The following is a 14,469-nucleotide window of genomic DNA, read 5'->3' on the forward strand; positions in this document are numbered from 1 at the left end:
CCTCCCTCCAGTTGCTTTCGTGTTGATCCCTTGGAGAGGAGGGGCAAGATGGTGAGTTTCTTCTTTTCTCTACAGCACCAGCCAGCCAAGAGCATGGGCTGGGGAGCGGGCGAGCACCAGAACCTGGTTCTCTTCTACCTGTTTCTCAATTCCTAGGTCTTACTCCCCTCTATATCACACAAGCCATAAAAATTTCACATTTCTCACCAAACTGTGATTTCCTCCTATTGGGAAAACTGGAGCATCTCTAAAAGGGGCTGATGTAGGAAGAAGTTGGCTTCTGGTCCAGGCAGAGCGAGGTGATGCTCACCTCCAGACTTCTCAGCCGCTGGGTTCGGCCGAGCGCGTTGCCTCCCGGCGAGCTGCCGGGCTCTTTTGGGATGGAAACTCCTCCTTTCGCTAGCGTGGCCCCGCCGTTTGTCATCCTGCGTCAGAGGTTGCAAAAAGCAATAGGCAATTAAAGCTTTATTAGATGTAGTTAGTAATGCTCTGAAAGGAGCCAGCCAAGCTAAGGCCACTAATAAAGGCCTTTTGTTAAGGTATTTAATAAATTAACACTCTGCTGTGGCGGGGGTGGGGGAGGCGATTACAAAAGCCAGGCTCGTTAATCAGCCTGTTTACCCTCTTCAAACGCCCCGGCTGTGCGGGTCCCTAATCTTTACCCACCAGATTTGTTGGGAGCTGCGCAGGCGGCTGCCGGCCCGGGGACGGGAAGCGCCTCGGCGGGTCACGCCTGGGCCACGGCGCCGAGGACGCGCCAAGACAAACATGGGTCACGAGGGCCATCGCGCTAATCACCAGAGGACCTCGTTAAACGGGGACGGTCTCTAGTGCAGGTACCCGTCGCGGGCACGGGGCGATGCCGAAGCAGCGAGCTTGCCCAAAAAGCCGCGATTTGTCTCATCCCTGCCCCGCTCATCTTCAGATTTTATTATTTTTTTAACAAGCCCCGCTGCACGCCGCACTGGATGTGCTGCCGGGCTCGAACATTAGAGGGCATCTCCTCCTCACGCTTCTTTATTTTTTATTTTTTTGGAGTGTGTTTTGTTTTAGTGCAGCTTAATCTATAGGGCCGTCTTTAAAAAGCAAATAGAGCATTTGACCTGCTGTGCAAATTAGCCATATGGTGAAGTGTAATATCCCGCTGACCCTCATTACCGTGCACTATGAAAAGCTCTCCCCTTTTCACATGCAAGCATATTAAAGTGGCCTTTTCAGCATTTTCTTCCATATAAAACTGTCTTCACTCCTGTGGCCAAGCAGTTAAAAGGGAACTCCAGCTGCAGCCAGGAGGGTGAAATTAAAGGCTTTACCCTCGTCTAAATGGAAAATAGATATTGCTTCCTATAGACAGGGCTGGGGAACAATGCTGCGCCGCCAGCTCCGGCAGTGGGACGGGGCGTAATGGCCTTATTTTCTGGGAGGAAGGAGCCCGGTTCCTTTGAGAGAGGAGGTGTTGGGCGTCTACCTTGGAGAAAGGGGGGAAAAAGGGGGAAATCTTACCTATTTTCTTCTATAGTTAACTATTTCGTGGCCAAGCCGGAGAGGAGCAGTGAGAAGCTGTGCCAGGATCTGCTGCAGGACCCCAAGTTTTCCCTAGGACAAGCAGCAGCTCTTGTACCACTTTGCATCAGAGCTAAAGAAAAGCCGCATGCATCTTCGCCCCATAGAGAATTGGGTCTAAAACCAATTCTCTGGTGCATTGATGTCTGTATATTCCTTGTCTGCTTGACCAGGGCTGGCTGGGAGCTCACCTGGGCTCCCAGTGCCCTGCCTGGAGGGATCACGAGGGTATTTCTCTCCCATCTTCTCCATCTCCGCTGGTAGAGGTAGCCTAGGTAGCACCACCAAGCATCTGCTAACCGTGTCAGGCTAGTTGGTGGAGCAGGAGGGAGGTAGCCGTGTCTGGACCCAGACTTCAAGCTTTGCTTTCTTCTTGCTTTTGCTTTGTAAAGTTTTTGCTTTCAAACTTTGCTTTAAATTAACTTACCAAACCAATGATTGGAGAGAGGGAAGGGAGCACTAGAACTCCTATGGACCCTTCTGGATTGGCCTTCTACTCTTGTGGCTCTCGCTAGTTCTTGGTTAGAGTTTCTTTCTACTGACGATCTCGTGACCTTGGTACTATGCAATTTCTGGAGCACTTCCTTTCCTTTGGCATGGCCTTCAGTCATGCTCCTTGGCCTTCTTCCACTTTGATAGGTCTCAATTTATTCTTTTCTAAGTGCTAGAGTACAAATCCATTAACTCAGGCAGTTCCTATCAGTGCACTGTTGTTGGATAAAAGCCATGAAGCGTCTGAAATGTGAAATTCACTTTGAAATTTAGGATTTAACAACTTAAAGTTAAGAAATGGATTTCGGTTGTCCATCTGGGGTACAGGTTGGAGTCAGGGCTGTGTGGAGCAGACGTCAAATCCTGCCTGGGCTGGGCTGGGCTGAGCTAGTAGGAAGAAGATGGCTCCATGCACGTGCCCATGGCCCTTTTATTTGTAGGAAGAGAGGCACAGTGTAGTGAGATACTGGCCAGCAAAGCAGCGCAGAAAATCAGTCTAGCCAGGATGGTGGAGACATGGTCAGGACAAGGTGGAGCTGTGACTATTCTCTGCTCGCATGTGCTCTCCCAGCCGTGCAGGACACGTGGAGATCAGCGCAGCCGCTTGTGAGCGTGCACAGCTCTGCAGACCTCGGAGGGAGAGGCTCACCTCAGAAGCAGCGCTTGCCGTACTGCCGCTCTCTCTTCCCCCCACGCAATTTTCTGGTTAGCTTTATCTTTTTGTTTTCGGTATCGAGGTGGTGTTTACAGTCAACAAGCGGTTCCGTGGGGCTGAGCAAGAGCCTCCTTTTTGATCCTGATTCAGCAAAGCGCTTACATGCTCAGCGCTGAGCACCTGCATGCGTAGCCGTGTGCCTCCGCAATATTATTTGGGAATATTTAAATTTGTAAAGTTAAGCATCTGCTTAAGAGTTGGACTTCTTTGTGTTTCTTTAGTGGCTACTGGTGTTCTCTTGTCTTGAGACATCTTCAGGGCGTGGTAATCTTACTTTCTAAGTAATCTTTCTTGCATTTTCTTGCAACTTATGTCTAACTAGTGTACAAGCTCCTGTTGGTTTCTTTAAGTGCTGGACAATCATCTCTCCTTAAAACAAACTGCCCCTTTTAGGTAATTTGGGGGTGAAAAGTGGTTATTTGCAGATTTCTAAAGCTCCTGTGCTACTTTTGACAAGGTAGGTCCCATCCAAACTGCTCCTTTGAGCTGTTGAGCCGTTGGGGCAGGGGTTGTATGTGTGGGTCTGGTTTTGGGTAAGCCTGTGCAACTCCGGGGTTACGAGAGGGGAGTAGAAGTGGGATCTGGGTTTGACCGAGTGTCTCTTTGGCATTGGTACGACGCCAAGCGTTGTTTGGCACTTATAGGCAAATTAAAATGAAACACTATCTATAGGGGCTGTTTCAGCCAGGTGAGGGGTGACACATCACAGCACTCTTGCTCAGTGACGTGCGGGAGAAGGAACATACTGTTTCTTGCTGAAATTAGACTGAGATTGGCTAAACTGTGAATATAACCCCCCTGAAATGGGACTTCTGGCCCCGGTTCTGGCCCTTCCTCCTTGCAGAACATGACATGTGGGAAATGGCTGGTGATCAGGACGTTTGGAGCCCAGGCTGGGAAATAAGCCATATGAGAAATACCTGGAGGCTTCAAAAACTGTGTAGCCTGTTCGTAAAGCATGTTTCTCACAGGATGGGGTCATTGGGGTGGGAAGGGACCTCAGAAGGTCTCTAGTCCAACCTCCTGCTCAGAGCAAGTCAGCTGTGAGATCAGACCAGGTTTCTCAGGGCTTTATCCAGTCTGGTCTTGAAAGCGTCCAAGGATGAAGCCTGTAAAACACCTCTGGGGAGCTCTTTCTGCTGGCTGACTGTTCTTGTGAAAAAGTTCTTCATTACAACCAGTCAAAACATCTCTGTTTCATTTGCACCCATTGTCACTCCTCCATGCTGTGTACCACTGTGAAGCCGCCTAGCTCCATCTTCTCAGTGACCTTGTCGTAGGTATTAGGGTTACAGCCCCAGATGTTTTTGGCTGCTTTTTGCTGCGTGGGTGCACTGCTGGTTCATATTCAGTTTGTTGTCTACCAGAACTTACAGTTTTTATCCACAGAGGTGCTCCCAAAGCAGTGATCCTCAATCTGGGTTGTTGCAAGGGGTTCAGGGGTTTTTCCTTTTCATGTGCGATATTTGGCATTTGTCCTTAACGAATTTCATCGTGTTCATGTTGGCCCTTTTCCTCCAGCCTGCCGAAACCCCTCCAGATGGCGGCCCTGACTTTGAGTGTATCGACTTTTCCCCCAATTTGGTGTCATTTGCAAAGTGGATGAGACCATGTCCATTGCATCCTCTAGGTCATTGATGAAGATGTTAAGGGACGCAGGTCCCAGAACCCCCGCTGCCATTCTCCACTTGTTATGAACCTCCATGTAGAGCATGACCTGTTAACCCACAACCCTCTGAACCCAACCATCCAACCAGGTATGGATGGGTACCAACCAGGTACCCATCGAGCTGATCAGTCATCCACTTAGGTACAATGTTTAGGGGTTTGGGAGCTCCACAGTGAATTCTCCGTGTGAAGAAGGAGCCATCTGAAGGCAGACTTTCATAGATAGATGAATACTGACCTGCTTCTTGGGAAACAGTTGTGCAAGCACTTGAGATGGGCTGTATAGGAGTGGGGCTGTGCTTTTGTGAGATGCTGTGTAAGTCTCTTTTAAAGGTGGCAGAACTCCCAAAACATGTGCCTGAGAATTTTTGTGGACCTAAGTCAAAGGAGGATGAAGAGCCAGTGAAAGCCAGAGATAAATTTAAGAGAAGCCCAGGTCGTGCAGTAGCTAGTGCTAATACATTAATAAATCCAGATGGGTGGTGGGTTTAAGATTCTCACAAGGAAGTAAGCTGAATTCATCGCTGTTTGCTTAAACCAGAGCTGCAGTGATGCGAACGGCGTGGTCTGTGGATTGGGTGCTACAAAAGCATTCTCCAGTGGATTTAGAACTAGGCTGTTAGGAGTGACTTGGGGCTGTTTTGGCTTGTTCTGCGTACGTGATTAACTGGTGTCCACATAATATACACTAAACTAAGCACAACTTGGGTTTATCGACGGAGGTATCTACTCAGCATATATTATCATAGCGCATCACCTTACTTACTGTCATTGTAATGGTATTTTAATGTAAGAGCTTAGAAGATCCACTGATTTTTAGGGAATGGGCTAATGATGTTGCAAGTACGAAGTGTCCAAGATGGTTCAGCCAATAACGTCCCCATGGGAGTGATGGGTTATTTGATGGCACGTGTTACCCAGTTGTATGCAGCTAGGCATGAGGTACACAGGGTTCATTTCTGCTTCCAGGTAAGCAGAAATTTAGTAATCCAAAATACTGTCATCTACATGTTCTGGGTCCCAAAAGTCCCCCTTTAATGGGCGTTTTAATGATTTGCTGAGGACAACAGCCAAATGAAGCTTACAGCATGTTTTTCCCTATGTAATTCACAGCTAGATTTGCTTTCAGCTCTCTGCTGCTTCTGAATTGTGAAACTTTTTTGGGTTTTTTCAGCTGTTGTTTTTACGTTCTTGTGATTATATTCTGTTTTCCCTTATGTGGTGTTCATCTACGATCTTAATTATCTGCCTCTCATTGCCAACTCTGTGAACTCTGAAGCTAATTTGAGAAGGAAAGTTCTGCCTGGTAATTTTAAAAATATGAGGCATTATTGAGGGTTTTTCCTGGACCAGCGATTACAATAAATGTGTAGTTTGGAAGTGTAGCTTTGCATTCTTCCTGCTCGCTTGAAGAGATTGAGAATTGGGTGAAACCTATTCTCATTAAAACTGAATAGATGAATTGAAAAGGGACCTCCTTCTCTCCCCACCATGAGTACTTGATTTCCCCAAGTTGTGGGTTGAGCTCACAAGAAACCCAGAAGGAGCAAGGGTGCTGCCTCTGTAAGGATATGTATTAGCAGCGTCTTGCTTCTGGAGAAGGTCAGTAGTGGACTTGGATGCCCATGAGAGGTTGGGGCTGGGAGTTGCTCCTTCAGTAGCCTTTCCCAAGTGGTCCTCATTCTCAGACCTGGCATCTGCCACTTGAGATCTTTGAATGTGCACCATGGGTTTTGTTGAAAAAGAAAAACATTGCAGGTGCAACGCATCTTTACAGAGTAAAATAGCTGCTTTTAGGAGAAAGGAAAAGAAAGAAAAAGGGTAGGCTGTTGCCCGCCGAGGAGACATAGAGAGCAGGAATAGGGCTTATGCGTGCACAGCTCTGCTCTGAGCTTATGTGCTCGCCTGCAGGGCAGCTCTGGTCTGGTATTTTTATCGAAGCATTGGTTGATGAAGGTGGTGTTCCGTGGGGGTACTGTGCCGTGCTGAAACACTCGGGAGGTTTTGGAGCAAATCTTTTATTCAGCACAAGATGTATTACAAGCAGACGCTGGCATACCTCCCTGGACCAAGAGGCTGAGCCTGAAGAGCCTGAGTGATGCTCTCAAAGTCACTTCTCACGATTCCTTGCATACAGCGTTTTGGTCCCAAAATACTGTCTTTGAAAACTGGAGGTAAGGATGGGATTGGTTAAATGTGAAAAACCACCAGGCATGGGGCTGGGAGATGAGAATGGCATCAAGGTACTACTTGGTGTTTCAGATGAGTAGTCTATAAAACACAGGATCTTGTAGTCTGTTCTGGGTACCTTTTTGGTGTGGTTTCTTTCTGTTTGTTTGGGTTTTGCTTTGTGTTTTTTGGGTTTTTTTTGTTGTTCTGTTTTGTTTTTTGGGGTTTTTTTACCAAAAGGAAAACAATATTAAAAAATAGAGTACAGAGGAGTAGTATTATCTGAAGACCTGGTAAGTTGAATAGCCTTAAATAGGTCAAATGTGGGAAACTGGGTGGTCTAAGCTAAAACTGCCACCAAGGGGAAGAAAGACTTCCCATTTTTAGGAGGATATAATACGCGAGCCATGAAAAGATCTAGGGAGATGATGAGGGAATGCACTTAAGAGAAAAGGATTAAATTTTGTGCAAGAAAAATGTGGGTAGTATCAAGAGAGATTTTTTGGGAGGAGAAGTTTTTCTTTGGAGTAGCCTCTCATGAGAGAGTCCCTAATTCTTGGGGCAGTGAAAAAAGGCTCAAGAAAGAAAATACAGGGAACAATGCATTGGGAGGGAGATGATTTTGGTCAAATTGGCAGGTCTCTAGGCCATAAATTTTAGGGAAACTGTTAAAATGTGAGTATGCTCTACATTTTTTTGGGAATGGTTTCAAAGGTCTTTGCTGTTCCTTCTCTTCTTCTACAGTTAAAGCCATTTGTTAGGTTGGAACAAGGAGGACCTGGCATCTAAAACCTTCTAAGCACCCTGTGAGGCTGAAGGGGCTTCCCTCCAAGGTTGAGAGAGAAGCTTATAGTGAATCCTTCATACCACATCTCCAGCCCAGCTCACATCACTCTTGCTTCTTGTGTCTGTGGAAAACATTTCTTCCTCTGAAAATGCAATCCAAACTAATTTAATTTTCAGAGAATATTATGAAGTTGGTCCAGATGCTTCCTCTTCCTCAAAGCCATCCGTAAAATAGGGATAGAAACCTGGCTTCTGGTTTGTCCCCAGTGGTGAAGGAACTGAGTGATGGGGTTGGGGGTTTCGGCTCTCGGCCATGGGGATGCGTGCTTCCTGCTGCCCTGTCCCCCACCAGCTGGTGGCTTCTGCCACTCCCGGCACCTGGTGACCTCCACCATCCTGTGCGTGCTCCTGAGGAGCTGGTGGGAAAGTGAACACATCGAATGGGGAAGCTTTTTAATGAGGTGAACAGCCACAGGATAAAGCCTGTGGTGTTGCAGGGTGATGGGAGGACAGGCAGAGCTGCACTGGAAGTGGAGCTGCATGTGGGATGACTTCTTGGCCTTTCTTTCCTGAAGAAAAGCATGGTCAGGGTGGGGTGAGCAGGAACGATCTCTTCTTGGAGCTCAGTTGGAGGGATGAGGGAAAGTGATTTCAGCTGAACTGAATTGCTGTGGCATAGTCTTTGCAGAAATCTTCCAAATCTGGTATTAAAAGGGCTGATTGGTTTCAGACCAGCCTCCTGCTCCTGATGAACTGCTTTCCAAGTTTCCAGTAAGTCCTCGAGGTCACCACAAAATCTTGCCTGCGTAGCTCGGGGAGATGAAGCTTATGCGTGTTCAGTAACGGGGAATTAGTTACCCACCAACTTCCATATGATGTTGCATAAAGCTAAACGCGGTGGCTGGCGTGAGCAACCGACAGCCGTCGTGGCTGCGCTGGCGGTTGTGGCTGACCCTCTGTGTGCTCCTGCCTTTGATGGTGCCATTCATTAATTTATTAAAGAAATAGGAAAAAAAAGGCCTTCAGTTTTGAATTTGCACCACAAATTCATTGGTAGCAGCGGGGTGCGCTGTTAGTGAGTAGCTTCGCTCAAACATCTCAGTGATGCTGCCAGAGATTAGTTGCTCTCATGGTCAGGATGGAGGTGATCAGGGTTTTTTGTGCCACTTGTGTAGGTTTTGAGAAATGAGGCACAGCACGATTTAACAATCTTAGACTAGATATTAGGAAAAATTTCTTTATGGAGAGAGTGGTCAAGCACTGGCACAGGCTGCCCAGGGAGGTGGTGGAGTCACCATCACTGGAAATGTTCGAAAAACGTGTAGTCGTGGCCCTTCAGGAAATGGTTTAGCGGGCGTGGTGGTGTTGGGTTGATGGTTGGACTTGATGATCTTAAAGGTCTTTTCCAACCTTAATGATTCTGTGTGTGATTCTGTGAATAAATATCTTAAGTCCGGTCCCATCAATGGTGAGGTGGGAGTGGGATAGTTTGTTCTGTCTTGGTTCTCCTGTGACACCACCAAAACTGAGAGGAGATGGGAACACCAGCATCCTGAGAAGCACTGGCTCCCAGGCCTGGGAGAGGAGCTCAAAGGGAGGTCAGAGCTCCCTGCTTTAGGCCCTCTGAAGGGGGCTAGCACTTAGCTTGATAAAAATTGTAATAATCCTCCTTGTTCTGGGTCTAACCTGTAGATCACTGACTTCTGGCTCATGACCCCTCCCTTTCCAGGGGGAAACAGCTTTTGTAAGCGTTGAGAGGACATATGACACGGAAATGCTGGTTCCCAGATAGTTTCTGTTTCTGGAAAGCTTTCTTAAAACATCAGATTACTTGTAGGTTCAAGCTGATGCAAGATTGCAGGAGAAAACTTGCATTTATACCCGATCCCCATTTATTCCTTGCCCAGGGTGTTGGTTGGATGGATGTGCCCAGCATGGGTCAGGAGCTGCTCATCCTGTGCACCCCTGATGTTCAGCTAGGGTAAAAAGTATAATTCCTAGACAAAATCCACCGTATAAATCTGCATAGTCTTTGCAATGCATGTGCGTGGTCGCAAGAAGGTTTTTTTGATGAATTCTAGCACTGTTGGGAAGGGTGGGAGAGCTGCTGGGCACATCAGCAAGGTTGAGTTTTTACTTAATCCTCAAACTCCAGCTTGTAGAAGACAAGGAGCAAGTGGGGCTACAGCTCCTCAAGGGTTCACTGCAGACATTTCGTAAGACCCCTTTAGTTGAGGGCATCCTAAGGCAGCCTAGTTGTATAATGCCATAGTAGCTGGAGAACCATTAAATTAGCATCAGGTTTTTCTTCAACTTATTTTTTGTAGGAGAGAAGGTTGGTGTCTGGTGCCTAGCTCAGGTGAGATTTGTTGTTGCGCGTTGTTTGTTTTGTGAATTCCAAATGAAGGTGGTGTGTTTTTTTTTTTTTTGGCTCGGAACAGTTCAAAGCAAGACCTTGTCCCTTCTCTGAAGTGTTTATAATCCAATTTCAGACATAAAACAGCGCGGGCGTGGAGGAGGGAGGAACAGGCAGGGATAAAACGGCAAGGTTTTACATAGCCTAGGGGACCGGGGCGGTAGGCGGACGTCTGAACGCTTCAGCAGGTCGATGGCATTTGAGGATCCTCACGGGTTTGTTGCCTGGGTGGGGATGCTCAGATGTAGCCTGGCTTGGTAAAACAAGCCACCTACAGAAGAAGCCCCCAGAGGAGCGGTTCAGGTCCCCGCCGCAGTGCCCGGCGTGGGTGGGCGATGCCCGTGGAGGGGAACTCAGGTCTTTGGCTTTCGGGAATAACTGGCTCTCCTGGAGGCTCAGACCCACAGTAAAGTTGGGAAAGAATGAGCTCAAAAACCTATTTTATTTTTTGCAACTATACAGACCATTCTCATAACCGCTATTAACCCCACAAGCGCATTTTTCCTAAATTCCCAGTTGTTTGTGGCTTTGCATTACTCTGCACCCATGAATCAGTGGAAGAATTTCCGGTATTGTTTGTCCCCTTTCCTTTTGCTAACACTAGAAATCGGTTGTTTCACTGTCCCCACAGTTAAATGAATCTGATGTTTGTCCATGTTACGGTCCAGTAAAGAAGCTGGTTGCACGCCTCTATATACCACGTCTGCACAGCGATACTGGAAAGTGGGTACAGAAGGGTTCATCAGATATATATCTGAACAGTTAGGTTTTTGACTCGGTGTTCTGAATAAAACTCTTTACCTTCTGATATTTGGATTGCAGTTTGCAGGAAAGTGTTGCACAGATATGCTGGAGGAATATGAGATTTATGTCTTAAATGCAGTATATTGCAAGTTAACGGTTAATGCAAACTGTTATAATTACTTGAATTAATCTTTTCTATTTTCCAGGGTGCTCGAGAAACCTTTGAGAACTACTACAGGAAGCAGAGAAGAAAACAAGCCAGATTGGTCCTGCAGCCACCTTCAAACATGGTACGATGGTCTTCTACTTGCCGTGCCCAAACTTGCTCTGCTGAATAAAGGAGCGGAGGGTTATCTCTGGGCGTGCTGTTGCCGGTGGGTGGTCTTTAATTTATTTTCAATTGCTCTTGGCCACCTTTGTTTTAATCTTTGCTCGCTTTTTCTTTGTTGCAGCATGAAACTTTAGATGGCTACAGGAAGTATTTTAATCAAATTGTAGGGTAGGTATTCTTTTTATATACGTCCTCGCTAAATATGTGTGCTCTGTGTTGTTGAGGAGCCCAAAAAGAAAGAGAGGGGAGGGAATGTTGATCATTTTGAGGGTCCAGTAAAGGGAGCCAAAACAGGAAGAAAAAAAGGTGGTTTGGACTTTTTAAGTGTTTTAGAACGTATTTTATAGCACCTATGAACTTTGCTGTGTCACTGGTGGGAGCACGGAGGAACCTGCCAGCTCTTGTACCAGCAAGTGCATTTCTGGGAATTTGAGGATAAATAATGTCTGTGGACTATGTGCATCTACTTGCCCCACTAATGAGATGAATAAGCCCTCTGCCTTAATTATTCTTTAATATTTGATAATTATTCTTTGATTATTTTCCTGGTAGAGGAGGCAATTCTCGGGCCTCTATTCCTATGAGCTTCTTATTATTGCACTCAAATTTGACAAGAGTCTTCCAAAAGCAGCCGAGCTCTAAGAGGAGGCAACCTAAGACCACTAGTCTAGCAAAGACAGGGTATGATGTTGAGATTTCTTCAGGTAATGATAACAATTTCAACATCTCATTGTGACCATCCAAATCCAATGTGTGCTGTTCCCCTTCTCATGCAGCTCTATGCTCCTGGGCTGAATTTCCCCGAGCAAACACAGCTGGGATTTTGTGCACTGCTCTTTAAAATGTACGGGGTGCTTGCTCCCTGAAAAACACAGTTTCTTTTTGGCCAGCATGTTTGATAACTGGAGATTGGAGTCAACTGATTGCCTTTAAATGGTTGTGAGCGTGTGCTGTATCTGGGTGCGAGAGAGTATTTTCCCTGCAGTTAAAGTATTTTTCCCTGCGGTTAAAGTATTTTTCCCTGCAGTTAACCAATTGTAATGTGATTGCTGCTGGCTGGAGCAGGGTTTAATCAGTGGTTCTTGTTGAAATAATGGGGTGGAGAACTTAGAGAGGGGAAATTCTGCTTTTGTGTGTACACAGAGTGGCATTACTAGGAGCAACTGTGTTTTAGCTCACTTCTGTAATAATCATATAAAATATGATAAAATACTGCGATGTTAAAAATAGGCGAATAAAGTGTTTAGCGTTGGCTGTATTTGATACAGACACTACTGCAAATCTGAGCTTGCTCTGGAGATTTGTGGGTGTGCAAATGCTGTGTATCCATTGCACGCAGTGTTTGCAGATCTCTTTTGATGTCTGGGAACCTGTGACTTTTGATAACAGTGCCATTTTCTCCTCTCCATTAGGTTTTTTGTAGTTGAAGATCACATCTTGCATACAACGCAGGGCTTGGTAAATAGAGCCTATATTGATGAGCTGTGGGAGATGGCGTTATCAAAAACTATTGCAGCACTAAGAACACATTCAGTAAGTAAAAGCCCCGGATTGCTCAGCTGTTGCTTGAGTATGTCTTGACATGCTGGAAATATTGGCTTTTACAGTAGTATTCTTTGTTTTGCCTCTTTTCCAATGACCCTTTGTAAAACAGTAACATGAAAATACACTGCTGTTTCCCCAAAAGCTTTCTCCATCTTTTTCTCTGTCTTGATGCACTGCATTCCCTTGTGGCAGACTCTCAGTATTTTTGGGGGACTGGAAAGAAGAAAATAGAGGTTTGATATTTTCCCCCTTACTTTGCTGATCACTTTTGAAAAACACCAGCAGAGGGAGTCGGTTTGTCCTCGAAAACTGGGGAAAAAAGCATCAGTTTGGCATGCCGAAGTATGACCCTGTTTGATATTCCCATAAAGTTCATGGCAGTGAATGGGCTACTATCGAACTGCAAATCATTTGTGCATAAAAAGACACTAAATAGACTCCTTATTCTTTAAGAGTGAAAGAAATTTGGAAGAATTGCTTATCGCTTCAGCATTTCTCTGCTTGAGCAAAAAAGCCAAAGCCAGTTAAAAAATGTACAGTTTTCTTCTGGTTTTGCATGACCTGGTACAATGTTGTATTGGTTCAGCTGGGAGCACTGGAGTTTTTTGAAACTCCTATTGATTAATGGGATGAAAAAAATTGCATTTGGCCATAAAAGTAAAAGCATTAATGACTTCCTGCAAGTTTGATTTCAAGTCGTTGGGCCGTTTTCTCCAGGAAAAACGAAGTATTAAATCACTGAAATGCTACTACTGCTCGGGGACAGCAGTGCCATCCGAGAGCACGAGGATGCTGCGGGGCTGTGTCGGTGCAGGCCCACATCTAACGTGACGTAACATGCACGTGGCGGTACCGCAGTGATGTCATTGCTCTTTGCAAAGAAAACACTGCAGTTTCTGCCTGGAGACACAATATGCTGCTTCCTCCAAACCGCACTGAATTTTGCATTTGCGTGCCCCTGGCTTTAGCTTAGCGTGGTTGCCCCCAGGTAGCGTTGCTGAAGAGCTGCCTGGCTTTACCTGTGCCCCTGGGGATAATCCAGGGGATGGACCTGCAGCTCGTCGGGATGAGGGATCACAGTGCCTTCCCGGGGTGCTCTGGCTCCATCCGGCACGGCAGTTGTGTTGACTGGAAAGGTGCCTCCTTCCACTTGAGCTTCTGTGTTAGGAAAGGGGATAAACACAGAGATGTACACCCCGCTAGGTTGTAAAACTGTGTTTATTTTCTTTTTAAGTGGGGTTTTCTGCTAGGTGAAAGCTGTGAGAGTAAGCCAGGTACAAACATGGTGTTTTTCAATTTTACCAACTTTGTTGCCATGACAAGTTGTTTTAAGTGATGCCAAACTTAATGCATGAAGTGGCTGCCAGGTGAGGGTTTTTTTTCCCCAGTAATCATGAAATGTTACATGATTTCTCAACACTATTACTGTGGTCATCAGTCATCTCAATGCACTGCTCAGCCCACAGTTCCTGTGCAGACCAGTGCTGTCCATCCCGTATTGCCATTGAGACTTGATGGAGGGCTCTCACGTTGGTGAGGCTGTTTTGGTTCTTCTCATTCAGCCAAACTTATCCCTGGATTTTCTTCCTTGTTGCAGATGAGGACATCTTTTATCACTTCTGATACCTTTAGGGCATTATCTTTTTTTCTGACTTTCTTTTTTGGACAATGACATGGAAAATGTGTCTCTTCCAGTCTTTCACATTGATTAATGGAGTCATTCCTCTTTGAGTTTCCAGTGAGCTTTAAATCAGTTTCTCCTTCAAGCTTATGATCACTGATTCTATATTTGGTAAGGGTCTGTCTGAAATGTTACGTATTTCAGCACAGGGAGGTTGTCTGCTGTGTCCAGAGAGTCCACGAAGCACGTGGGTAACGTGGGGTGGCGATCAGCGCTGTCACTGGGCTGAGTGGTATCTTTAGGATTTTGAGCCGTGTCCTGACCTGCAATAAATATTTGTGTTGTAGCTCTGACCATTAATATTGCTGAAATACAGGCATGCAGCGTGTTTTTTCTCAGCCTGAACCACTTAGCAATGC

The 14,469-nt window shown here is 46.0% G+C and overlaps 1 protein-coding gene across 2 annotated transcripts in view; it reads left to right on the top strand.

Annotated features, from left to right (window-relative positions):
• Positions 1-14,469, top strand: part of EXOC6B (exocyst complex component 6B) — a 315,222-nt gene that overhangs the window by 179,700 nt on the left and 121,053 nt on the right. For both annotated transcript variants that reach the window (XM_081999547.1, XM_081999548.1), the window contains exons 9-11: positions 10,760-10,843; positions 11,006-11,052; positions 12,297-12,417. In XM_081999547.1, coding sequence (XP_081855673.1) covers positions 10,760-10,843; positions 11,006-11,052; positions 12,297-12,417 — 252 coding nt within the window. The remainder of the gene's footprint in view (positions 1-10,759; positions 10,844-11,005; positions 11,053-12,296; positions 12,418-14,469) is intronic.

The sequence above is a fragment of the Phaethon aethereus genome, assembly GCF_964289735.1.
Source record: "Phaethon aethereus genome assembly, chromosome: 4".
In the NCBI taxonomy this organism is placed as follows: Eukaryota; Metazoa; Chordata; class Aves; order Phaethontiformes; family Phaethontidae; genus Phaethon; species Phaethon aethereus.